The following is a 12,714-nucleotide window of genomic DNA, read 5'->3' on the forward strand; positions in this document are numbered from 1 at the left end:
CCACACAGGCCCTTGATAAGAGGCTGGGAGTGAGTGGACACATTGGTCATCTCTGCTGCCCATCACGGTGCTCGATCCCTCATCCCGAAAGCCCTCACCAAGTACCACCAGCGGTGTGCCAGGCGACGTGGTAGGCACCGGGGACAAGAGGAGGCCAAGTCCCCGACCTCGGAGAACTTCTATTCCATGAAGGAAGACACTCTTCAAGAACCGACCAATCTGTAAAATGGGTATAGCACAGCGCCCATGGGATTTCATGGGATTTACCTGTTCCAACCTAAAGCCTCCAGGGAAAACTACCAGAGGGCTTTACAAAGAGTACTACAAAGATTTTATTTTAAAAAGAAAAATAAGTTCTCTGTCCGCCAGTAACCCCATTCTTCTCCTCTCTGGGGCTGTCAAAGCCCTTTGCCCACCAGGCCTCAACTTCCTCCCGGCCCCTCCCAAGACAGAGATCAGTAATACAGCTTTGATTCAACTCCCTAGACCCCAAGAACTCTCCCCTACAGTCATCACCAAACCATGGTCTCTGTTTCACGAAGAGAACAGCATGAAAGGAAATTCTACCCCACCCCCGCCAAAACAGTGTCTTGCTTCTCTCACTATCCGGAAGTTCCTCCTGGTGTCTAACCTTCACCCTTCCTCCTGCAGATCCACCCAACTCTTTTTGCCTTGGTCCTCCCTGCGGACCACCACCCAGACACTCCCGAGTGGCTCAAGGTCTGTGGCCCTAGGCTCCAATCTTGCCTTCTCCACCATGCAGCAAGGATTGGGAACCCCAGGACTTGGGTGGGGTTGGTTTAGAGCAAAACGACTGTGTGGGAAGAGTCCTGCCTGCCTTTGAGGTCCACAGACCAAACACAACAGCTCTGGACCAAAAGAAAAGGCATTTCCTGAGCCCCAGGCCCCAGGGGGCCCAGTTGGGAGGAGGGTCTGTAAGAAACACCAGGGGCCATGTCAGGCAGCCAGAAATTGGTGCCCAATCTACGTCAGGGGCCTGTCCCCATTCCTACCTCTCCTCCGGGGGCTGTGGCCACCCCCTCCCACCCCCACCAGCCCCTCCAGCCACACCCCTTCCTCTCTCCTTCCTGCCCACCAGCCTGGATTTTTCCAAAACAAAGTGCGACACAGCACACCGTCCACAAACCTCTCTACACACCAACCCTGCTGGAGGAAAACAGCCATTCCTGCCCTGGGAGTCCTGGGCCAGAGGCCAGAGACAGGAAAACAGCTCAACGAACAGGCACACTATCACGCCCGGAGGCCCAGGGTTGCAACGGCGCAGCCTCTGAAACAGGTCTCCTCACTCGGGGCAGACTGCAGGGGGGCCCCCCTGGCTGGGCGGGGGCATGGACGAATGACCCTGAGAGCACCCAAACTGGGACAGGTGTCCAGGAACTGTAAAGATTAGGTCTTCCCTCCTTTGCAGTACACAGGCCATCCTAGAACCTGCTCCCTTCACTAGACTGGCTAAAGCAAAATTCATGTTGTCCCTCGTCCCCTATCCAGACAGGACACAACCTTTACCCACCCTGGCAAACAGACACAAACACACACTCATTCCAAATCAACAAAATTTCCTTCTGAAAAAACCTCTTGTCCCAACTAAAGGGCCACTTCTTTCTTTCCGAGGACCAAGGTCATACCCACCGTCACATCAAAAAGTTCTTGATGATGTCTAACTTCACTCTCTCTTGCTGCAGCTTCCCCGGACAAGCTATGTCTGGCCCAGGCTGGGGTTGTGGGAAGCAGCGGCATTAGGACTTGGCTTATAAATGTGCTCAGGCCACTGTAAAAGGTTTGGCTCACACACCATCCCCTGGCCAAGGGTTGGGAGAGCCGGGTAACACCAGATCCGAGCAGCAGACCCAGGAAGGGATGGAGAAGGCACTCATCAAGTCACTGAGCCCCTTCAAGTCTCTGTTTTCCCATCTAAAAAATGGGACCAGAGCATCTGTCATGGGTGGGGGGTAGGAATCAAAAAAAAGAAAACAAACAAACAAATCCCAGCCCACCTCCTGGCCCTTAGTCAAAATAACAGGAATAAGAATGGCTAATATTTATTGAGCACATATTATATGTTCTGTGTGCATTAAGTTAGTTCGTCCTCTGTAATAAGTACACACAAAAATTAATTTCTGACCCACATCCCAGCCCCAGAAATATCATAGACTTGGACAAGAGTCCCTCCCCGACAGGTGCACTCTGTGCCCATGGGACCCACACATACCTTGAACAGAGCCTTCCCCACTAATTTAAGAGGCATGTTCCCGCTCCATCCAGACAGGCCGTGCAGCCCCAGGAATGCCTCCGCCTTGTAGGGCTGGCCTTGCAGGGCTGCCTGGGGCGGGGGGGCGGGGGGGCAAGGCGGTGGTGGCGGGGGGCTCCCCACAGAAGTGCGGCTGCTTACATGCCTCCTGCTGTCCCAGCACCTCCCTCCAGGGCCCTCCCCACCATGGGTCAGGCAGCTGTCAGATGATAGGGCCTCATGCCATCAACAGCTCCCCCGTGCCAACCACCAAACCACTCCCTGTTCCTCTGCAGATCAGGGCGGGCAAGGATAGGGAGGCCAGCAGAGGGGCAAACTGTCAGAGGAGGGTGGGGAAGACAGAAAGGCCCAACACTGTGGGGCGTCTCCCCCAGGGATGTGAGGACAAGCCCAGACACGAGCATTGCTCAAAGCAGGGTCCTGGGAGAGCCCCTTCTGCCCTTCCCTGGGGTCCTTCCACTTTAGGAATTTGCCCATTGACCTCCACCAAAAATGCATGGCGAGAGGAGCCCAGAGGGATCAACCGGCTTAGCCCATCTTCCAGCCTTCTCCTGAATCAATGGCACTTAAGTCACACAGAAGACTCTGACATTTTCAAAGGCTCCTTTCTCCCAAGACGTAGAGCCTGCAATTCCCCAAGGTCTGATGACCCTCTGCGAGCCCAGGGGTCCTTCTTCACCTCTGCCCTTAGTCCCTTTGCCCATTTCCCTTGGCCTTACCTTGGTGACTGCTCACCTCCATGCCAGGCCTCAAAGAGCGCTCCCTCTCTGGCCTCCCTCCCCACGCCCCACCCTGGAGCACTGAGGAGGTCTGGCAAAGTGGTGGGCAAATGAACTCTGGATCCAGCTGAGCTGGAGGCCAAAGCCAAGACAGAGGCCCAGTGCATAAGTACGTGGGGCCTGTTCACCATCCCAACCCCTCCTCCCCTGCTCAGCCACAGAGCTGAGTGACCCCCGCGCCCTTCTGGAAAGGAGGCAAGGGATGCTCCACCAAACGAGACAGGTATGAGACATGATCCACACCGGCAATCCCCCCGGGGGCACATGAGCCCAGACACAGCCTCCGCTTCCCCATCCCCATACTTACGTCTTCCTCAAGGCTTTTCCGTGTGTTTCCACCCCGGAAAGCTCCTTCTCCCTGGAGATGGAGAAAAGGCAGTCAGAGCGGGGAGTCAAGGAAGGGAATCAGAAGCACCCTGGTCTTTCACCTCCTGGCTTTGGCAGGGGTGAGGGGTTGAGGGGCTTGGCAGAAGGGCCTGGGAGGGAACTTCGCTGCTTGTTTAGCTTTCCTTTGTCCACTAAAAGCCCCTCAGAGCTAGCCAACCCTCTCACTTGTGTCTCACGACCACTGTGCTGGGAGATCTTCCTGTGCCCATTTTGCACGTGAGACCACGGAGGCACACACAGGCTCATGACTTGCCTATGGTCGCACAATTAAAAGGTTGGAGGAGGTAGGATCTGAACGCAAGCCCTCCGACCGTAAGCCCATTACTGCGCACGAGCCATGGCCAGGATATGCCCCTCGGCGGCTGACCCCAGCTTCTCCACTGCAGGACCCGCCCACTCTCTTCCCTTCCTCCTCCATGCAGCCTTGAGGAAATTGGGAAACTGTCTGTCTTTCTGCGAAGTCAGAAAGATCTGTTTGGAAACATCTGCCCAGCTTTCTCGCATTCTACATATTTAATAAAGAAACCCACATTTAACCACTGGCCTCTCCAACCTGCCTACCTACTTCCCTAGCAATCCATTTCCAAACACACGAGTGAGGTCACATGCCCAGCTCCCAACATGACCCACATCCCTATCACTTTCCCCCAAGTTCCTCAAATCTACTCCAGAAGGATGTCCCCAAACGTATGTGTTCACTTTCCCCCAAATCACCCTTCTGCCTTCTGGGCTCCCCATGCTTGCCCGGGATGTTCCTGCCACCCACCACACCTGCCGTCACTCACCGTGTTGGCTACATTCTTCGGTGCACTCTCAGTGTTGATGGGCTGTGAACACAGGGAGAAAACAGTGTGAGGCCTCAGGGCGAACAGCCATGGATTGGCTCCCCAGGGCTGGTGGCCACGACGGGGCAGAATGCCCCCTGAGGCAGGGCCCATGGCGCCAACCCAAGGCTCAGACTTAACCTGGCTAGCCCCAAGCTCGGGAAGCCAGGTTTGGAAAACAAAAAACAATCCTACTGGTACTAGAACCACGCAGCTCGACAAGCCCCAGCAAGGCCTCTGACTGAGCGCTGACCCCTCAAAAAGGGACACAGAGCAGGTAAAAGTCACACCTGTTCCTAAGGGCCAGACTTCTTCACCTGCACCAGCTCATTATTCATGACAAGAACCCAGTACGTGGATCCCATTAGTACCTGTGAGCCCCACTTCACAGAAAAGGAGAAGTTAAATGAGTGGTCCAAAGTCATCGACTACCACTGGCGACAACAGGATTTGTACCCCATCCTGGGACTCTGTGCTTCACACTCTTTGTGTGAAATCACTACAGCCCAGGATGACGCCTGCCAGAGTCTTAACTCCGGTAGGCTTTCAAGGCCCTCCACCATTAGCCCCGCCCACTCGCAGACCTGTGTCCATACCCCAAAACTCGGCCCCATCCAGACCTGTCGCCTAGATCCCCTTCCTTATTCACGCATCCAGGCCTTTGCCTGGAACGGCTCTCCTACCCATGCTCTTTTCCAACAAGCTCTCCTCCCCCACAAGGCCCTTCCTGGACACCCAGCAAGGAGGACTCCCTCCCACCTTGGAACTCCAATAAGCCTGCCCTCTGGGCTACGTATCTGGTTCTTAGGGTATAAATAATCTCATCATGGGAATATGTCTTGTTCCCCAATATTGTTTTATGAGTCTTATCCCACCTGCCTCCTAAACAGATTCAAAGCAGCGTTATAAGCAGCTCTGCTACCATATCTCTCACGCCAGGGACTGGGAAGGATGTGTAGAAGGCCACCAATGAACACTTGTGGACTGAGCCTGTCCCTCGGGCCAGTGCCACCCTTTCCCAGCCAGGACCAACAGATGTGCTTCCTACTAAAGGCATCCTGAAAGGCTCCTTGGACTCCCCCATAACACGAGAGAAACTTCCCACTCCAGGTCCACCTCCTGCCTCCAGTCCCTAGGGCTCTGTTCCCGACACAGTGAAGTGGTTCCAGGGGCCCCTGAATCTCGCAGAAGGACATGAGCTTGACCGTGAAGGTGAGGAAGCAAGCCTTTGCCAGGATGAGCAGAGACCAGCTTAGGATACAGTGTCTCAGAATAGGAAATGCCCACCCTAACCCCTTGCTGGTGAGCTCCTCAGCCCTGAGGAAGACAGGGGAATGGACAGAATGGCCTCTGAGAGGTTCTGGCATCAGGGAGGGGAACGGGACCAAGCTGGGCATGGAGTAAGAAAGCCGGCAGAGATCAAGGTAGCGGTGCTCTTCCAGGAAATGGCCGGGACTCCTTTACCCCAGTGGCCTGGAGAATGGGAGGCTAAGGCCAGAACTTCTTTCCAGGGGATGAAACTTCCTAAGTAGCCAAGGCAACTTAGATGGCTGAGGGAGGACAGGGCCCAGGAACAGAGTAGGAGATGGGAAGGCAAGTCAGCTGGGCCCTCCCAGCCCCCAGGTCAGCCCACCTGGAGCCCGAGCAGGCTCTGGAGAAGTAAAGATGCCATATTCCACTCCCTCCCAGCCCAACCCCAGTCCTCCCCCAGCCCCCTCCCAGCCCCCACTCCCGAGCCACAGGCCACCAGGCAGGGACCCCTGACCCAGGCTCAGCTTCAGGAGCTGCCTGCTAATCTGGGCCAGGTTCTCCCCTCAGCCTCCAAAAGCCACCAGCCCCAACCAGGGGAGTCCTTGGCAGCGCTGACCCCTGACCCCCACCTCTCCCTTCTGGTCCAAGGCTCTGCAACTCTCCTGTGGAGACCATGGCTAGGCGGGAAAGCCCAAGCGCATCCTCTCTGGGCTGCTCCAGCCTCCAGGCGAGGAGGAGCACTCCAGGAGGGCAGATCACAGGGATCTTCTATATGCTGAGTCTACACTACAGAACTGCAATTTGAATCCAGATCTGTCAACGCCAAAGCCCTCACTCTTAACCAGCCTGCCTAGATGGGGGGCGGTCAGAAAGGACAGAAATGGGGTGGGACAGAGAAGATGGAGGCAAAGCACCTGCCCCAGGCCCATGACAGGCCCTAAAGAGCCCCTTGTCCTGCTCTAGGGAAAGCCTCCTAAGAAGCCCAGACTCTGGGCAGAACAGAATGTGGGCTGGCAGTCTCGCACAGCCCTCAGAATCACCTGGAGGGCTATGGGCACACAAGGGACAGGCCCTGCCCAGAGAGTCTAATCCAGGGGCCCTACAGTGGGACCCAAGAACGTCCATTTCTCAAAGGTTTCTGGCCCTGGGGATGACACTTCGAAAACCACGGGTTTAAGCTAACAGCGTCAGCCGTCGACCGCCAGGGCCATGTCCTGACTCGCTCTACTACTAACTGTGTGACCTCGAACAAGTCACTTTGTCCTTGCTGCTCCTCACCAGGCCTGCAGAGCGCTTTTTCGTGAGCACCAAATGAGACGGAGCACATTAAGCACTTAGAACAGGGCCTGGCACTTAGAGAGCTCTCAGTAAATGTTAGCTGTTATTTCTCATCTCTACCCTGCACACTCCCAAGGCCCACCCTACCCCACATTGACCCTCCTGCTCCACCCCTCCCCAGTCTGGCACGATGCAAACCAGGGAGATGAGTCAATATTAGAAAGCACAGGCCTCAGCACTGCAAGAGAAACTTCCCTCCTGGCCAGCAATCAACTGAGCACCAGCCCCTCTGTCCCCACCCCTTCCCCGGGCCAGGCTAGAGGCCAGCCACAGGGCCAGTCAGCAGATGCGTTCAACATACTTCCAGGGGCTCCCTGAGAAGGCAAAAATTTCCAAAAGCCCCTCTGGAGTTAAACACCCAGTGTCCCCCCAGTGTCCCCCCTGCAGTATTTGCAAACACAGCCCAACATGCATGCCGAGCTCCCCAGCCCTCTCCTCCATCCCGGTCCTCCCAGGATTGAAGACCTGCTTCTCCGTTTCCTAGGTGCCGCCAGGGACGGGGCTACTGGGAATGAAAAAGGCAAGGGACAGGTAGCATGAGGGCAGGCTCCCACTGACGCTGCCCCTGCCCCAGGCCCCCAGCGATGCTATAGGGAAGCTCCCAGAGCACCGGAGCTGTGGGTCCTGACGTGGCTGAGCCAGAGCCAACGGCCAGAGAGCCCCACTCAGCCTGGGCTGTTAGCCCACCTTGGGCACACCCAAACACATATTTTCTCCCTGTTGCATGGTTTATTTTTCTTCTTAGAGCCCCTCACTCTCCAACACACTATGCATTTTACTTCCTGATCTCACTTAAGGTCTTCCTTCCCTGCTAGCACGTAAGTTCCCATAGGCCCCAGAGCCTAGGACTGGGCCTGGCACACTGTAGGCCCTCAGCAAATATCAAGTGAGTGAGCTAACCAAGAGAGCCCTTCACTCTTCCCCGGCCCCCTGACCATGCTCACTACTTACAATGCAGCATCCCCCAGACCTTGTGGAGCCGAGGTCTCGAACCTCCATCTTTGCTTGGATTTGGGCCAGGACACACCCCATCCTTGCACACCACTCCTCAGAACACCAGCTCTGAGAAGGATTTCAGACACCATCTCCCTCCCTCCCTGTTTCACAGATGTGGAAACTAAGGTACAGAGAGGTATGACGCCCAGCCTCTCATAGTGGGGTCCATGGCAATACCGGGGTCGGCACCCAGGTCCTGTAGGGCCCACTGCTGAGCTCACCTTTCTGTCCCTCGCCCCAGTCCCTAGCCAACCTGCAGGCCGGGTTAGCAGAACACCTCCCTGTGGGCTCTCCTCTTCCTCCCCCTGAGGCTCAGCGCAGAAGGTTGTAGAGACAGCACCCCCACATCTAGCCCCACCCCTACCTAAGCCCAGGACAAAATCTTTGGCTTTTTTTTTTTTTTAAAGATTTTATTTATTTATTTGTGAGAGAGCAAGGAGGAGAGAGCTGGAGAAGAGGTAGTGGGAGAGGGAGAAGCAGACTCCCCACTGAGCAGGGAGCCGGACGCAGGGCTGGATCCCAGAACCCGGAGGTCATGACCTGAGCTGAAGACGGACGCTTACCCAACTGAGCCACCCAGGCTCCCCAAGAAAACCTATAGCTTAAGGACCCCAGGCTTTCCAAAGCTGAGGGCAGCCAATGCACAGCCCCACCAGGGGTCTTCCAGAATCCTCCTTGCCCCCAGAAGGACAACTCCAAGCAGGTGGCAGGGTTTGGACCTGGTGCCACTTGGCGGCCAGACCTTGAGCTTCACAACTCACTCTGCTCTGGGGTCTCAAACTTGGAAGTCTGCAGCAAGGCAGGGACGAGGGTGAGGTGCTTCGGGCAGGAAATTTCAGGAGGCATCCACTCTCAGCTCGCACGAGGTACACCCACACAACCCTGAGAGCCAGGCCTCCTCAAGTGTTCCACTCTTCCTGCCCTGCTCTGGGGATGCCTTTCATAATGGCAACGCAGTAACAATCACTGTTCATGAGGTACTAATGATCTGAGCATAATATCAAGTTCTTTACTTCTTCCACGACCATCAATCCTCGGAACCGCCGAGGTAAGCATGACCCCACTTTGCAGTTGAGACAGAAGGTCCAAGAGGTTCAGTAACTTGCCCAATGTTGACCAGCTGGTCTTTGAACCGGGCTCCCTCCATCCCTGTCATGTTCTTTCTCCTCTCCCTGACGAAGATCTTCACTCACTGAAAGTTCCTCTCAGTCAACTGCCCTCCCATTGGGAACAAGCTTTCTGTGACTTAGAGACGAATTGTCTCAGATCCTCAGGAAGAAGAGACCCCTTCAGTGCACTGCCGTAGGAAGAGGAGGAAATGGACAGCAGTAGGAGACACTGAGATCAGACATCAGAGAGAACTTCCTGAATGTGAAGGGTTGCGAACCACAGGGCGGATAAGGGAAACTGCACATCCTTTCCTCAAGTTTTTTTTTCCAAAAAAAGACACGCACGCCCCCTCTGTGCATGCATACCCACCCCAAACTGTGTGGGCTTGAGGGGCTGGGTGGCTGGGATGATGCCCAGAGGTTTGTGCAGTATGACATGTTGGTGGCCTACAGGGAGGGTGGGCTGGGAAAAAATGTATCTGTGGGCCACTGTTGTGGAGGAAGGAAAAGGCAAGGCAAGGGCCATGGGGGGGAGGGGTAAATGCCCAAGCCCAGGCTCGGGGGAGGGGTCTGGCGCAGAATGCAGACTCAGCCTCCGGAGGAACATTCTGTCCAGAAATTCCTCACACCCTCCTTCCTTCCACTGCTCCAGCCCTCCCCACTCTTGCCCCCTGGGAGGCCTGGAATCCAGGCAGTTTTTTAGGCCAAAAAGACCCCATGACGTCACATGTCCCGCCATGGCAACCCACTGTGAGATCACAGGTGGTGCTGCCTAGCAGGACGGGAAGAGAGTTGGGGGGGAGCCAGCAGGTAGGGCTGGTGGGGGCTGGAGGAGCGTCCTCAGCCCCGGGACCCACAGCAGGTTATTCCAGGCTCACTTGCTCCAGAAATAGAACCCTAAGCAGATGAAGGGAGGGGCTGGAAGCAAGAGGGAAGAGCAGGGAAGCACCATTTACTGGGCACTTAGAGGGCGCGGAGCTGGGTGGGCACATTACAGACCCCCCAGTCCCCAGAGTGGGAGCGGGAGGGGGACAATCACACAAGGACAAAATATCCCGGAGCCGTCGCCACTCAGGTAGCACTTTGAACCCCTTTGGGCAGATGCAGAAACCGAGTGTCCAGGTCTGCACCTCAAAGCCTGTGTTTGCCCCTCGCCTACCACCACCCCCATCCCCTCCCCGTGTTAATTCCCACCAACCTGGGAAGGCGGAGCCCCTGGGGATGGGCATCAGCACTGAGGGCAGGGGGCTGGAGAGAGGGTGCAGAACACGCAGGGCCAGGCCTGGCCAGGGTGAGAGGGAGGCCAGCGGCCTGGTTCCCCATTAAGAACCAGGGCAAAGTCGCCCCAGGGGCTCCATCCTCTCTTGAGCAGCCTAGGCCCCCAGAGGAAAAGAAGAGGCTGGATGTGATTAAATGAAATGTGATGCCTGATTTTCCCTGCACACCACCCCCCCCAAGGAGGGGCCTGCGCAAGCCCACTCCTGTCCTCAGGCCGGCCCCAGTTCACCCCCAGGGACCCGGCACACAGTTCCTGGCAGAGAGGGGACAACGACAGGGGTGGCGGGCACTCACCCAGCCCCCTCCTGCCCCTGCTCCACACCGGATGCCGTTCTCCCCTTCCCAGGGCACTGGGAGTCTGGGCTTCCCTAGGCGCTTCCTCTGTGCCCCTCTGGCCACTCTTGTCCGCGTTCTCTCTACTCCAGCTGAGCACCTGCGCCCAGCACTCCTCCCACAGCCCCCTCACCACCCAGCCGCACCCCACAGCTGGCAGCAGACTCTCTCAGATCCTGCTCTGGGTCACTTCCCCACTCAAGAACCCATAATGGCCCTACTGCTTGGCTCATCAAGTTCAAGTTCCCCTGCCAGGCGTGTGTACTCCTCCCTTATCTGGCCCCTTCCTCCACACATGCCATGTTCGCGCTCTTTCCATTCCTGCACTCATCAGTTCCATCAGCACACCCAGCCAGGGCCACCAACCAAAATGACACAGAATCGCCTGGCCCCCACCCCCTCCACCCCCCTCCTCCAGCAAGGGCAGACTGGCCAAAAATATTTACCCTGGGTTTGCCCTGGCTCGCAACGGGCTCAGGAACTCATATGAAGGCCCTGCCCCCTCTCTGTTTCAGCTCTCCATCCTCCTCCTCTCCTCTCTTCCATTTGCTCAAATCTTAAACTAGACCTGAAACAGGAGACAGACTTCCTCAGCCACCACAGCACAAACTGATTGCTTCTTTCCCTGGCCCCCAAGGCCACCTCTGGTGAGAAGCCCCCAGGCGGGCACTGATCAGTTTCCATCTCATACTCCTCTCTTTCTCCCCCACTGAACATGGCTCCCAAGGGCTTCTCTTCACCTGACTTGGATCTCTCCCGGGATGGTGGTCAGCACATTCATGGATGCCTTGACCTCCAGGAGCCATGTCCCTTCACAGCCCAGTCTAAGGGCGGGACTTCCACCAGGCCCTCCCCAGAGAAAGAACTTGCCATCAGCATCCACCTTACACCTAGTAGGTGCTGGTGAGTATGGGTTCCAGCAACAGACAGCAACACCACCTCCCCTCCCCTGACAGGCCATTTTAGATGTTAGAAAGCTCTTCTTTACATCTATGTCTCCTTCCTCCTCTTTGTAAGAACCTCCATACTAGGTTCTACTCTGGAGAGCAATAGCAAATCTGTCCTTCCCCACGTTCTCACTCCCAGTCTGCGCCTGCTCCATATTTTCCCTCTCCAGACCGCACAGCCCTGTTGCACGAAAGGAGATCTTCAGCACCCTCACCACTCTGAGAATCTTCTTTGGAATGTAATGCCCAGTTTGCTCTCTCCTTTGAAAACCAAGCCTCTATCGGGCTCATCTCTCCTGACATTGCTCCGCTTTCTAGAATCTTCCAAGATGGCTGCTCATGGCACTCATGGCCAGAAGATGAAATTTCATCAGAGCCTGGAGCTCAAACTAAAGCGACTGCTAGTCATTCTCCTTGATGGAGGGCAAGATGGCATCATCAGGGCTGAGGGCTCTGCACACTTTTCCGGAACATCACATCATCCTCCTCCTCCATGAGGCAGTGTGGTGCCTTCTTGCCTCAGATCTGACACTTGGGCACCTTGGGAAAGTCTTCTGAAAATCTCAGGACCACCACCCCAAGCCCAGGAGAATGCCTGCTCTCAAGAAAACAGCGTTATTCACAAGAGCTAAAATCTAGAAGTAGCTCAAATGTCCACTGACAGATGAATGGGTAAGCAAACTGTGACACAGACATACAATGGAATATTATTCAGCCTTGAAAGGAAGGACATTCTGACACACACTACAGCACAGGGAGTCTTGAGTACATCAGTGCTAAGTGAAACAAGCCAGTCACAAAAGGACACATATCATATGAGTTCACTCACATGAGGCACTTAAGTGGTCAAATTCAGAGAGATACAAAGAGAATGGTGGTTGGCAGGGACTGGGGAAGGGGAGGGCAGAGCTCTTGTTAAATGGGTAGAGTTTTGTTTTACAAGATGACAAGAGTTCTGGAGTAGGATGGGTGACGTTTGTACAAGGACAGAAATGAACTTAATACCATGACTGTGCATTCGAAAATGGCTAAGATGGTTAATTTTATGTTATGTGTATTTTACCACAATAAAAAAACACTCAAGTCAAAAAAAATTTTTCAGGGCCTCCATTTCACCTGAAACAGAGCAGGACTGGACCAAATGGTGTCTAAAGTCCTCTCTTTCCTGTGGCTCCATGCCATCCCCACTCGCCTTCTAGAAGG

General features: G+C 55.4%; 1 protein-coding gene across 10 annotated transcripts in view; it reads right to left on the minus strand.

Annotated features, from left to right (window-relative positions):
* TNS1 (tensin 1) overlaps positions 1-12,714 on the minus strand; it is a 193,800-nt gene that overhangs the window by 94,773 nt on the left and 86,313 nt on the right. For 9 of the 10 annotated variants that reach the window (XM_045868018.3, XM_064587035.1, XM_054506018.2 and 6 more), the window contains 2 exons: positions 4,221-4,262; positions 3,356-3,406 (listed from right to left, as the gene is read on the minus strand). In XM_045868018.3, the coding sequence (XP_045723974.1) occupies positions 3,356-3,406; positions 4,221-4,262 (93 nt within the window). Of the gene's footprint in view, positions 1-2,230; positions 2,373-3,355; positions 3,407-4,220; positions 4,263-12,714 lie in introns of those variants that run through there. The other variant, XM_045868022.3, reaches the window with a different exon arrangement.

This window comes from Mirounga angustirostris, unplaced genomic scaffold (assembly GCF_029215605.1).
Source record: "Mirounga angustirostris isolate CCGP_5_RB_7025 unplaced genomic scaffold, mMirAng1.0.hap1 SCAF_3, whole genome shotgun sequence".
Classification (NCBI taxonomy): Eukaryota; Metazoa; Chordata; class Mammalia; order Carnivora; family Phocidae; genus Mirounga; species Mirounga angustirostris.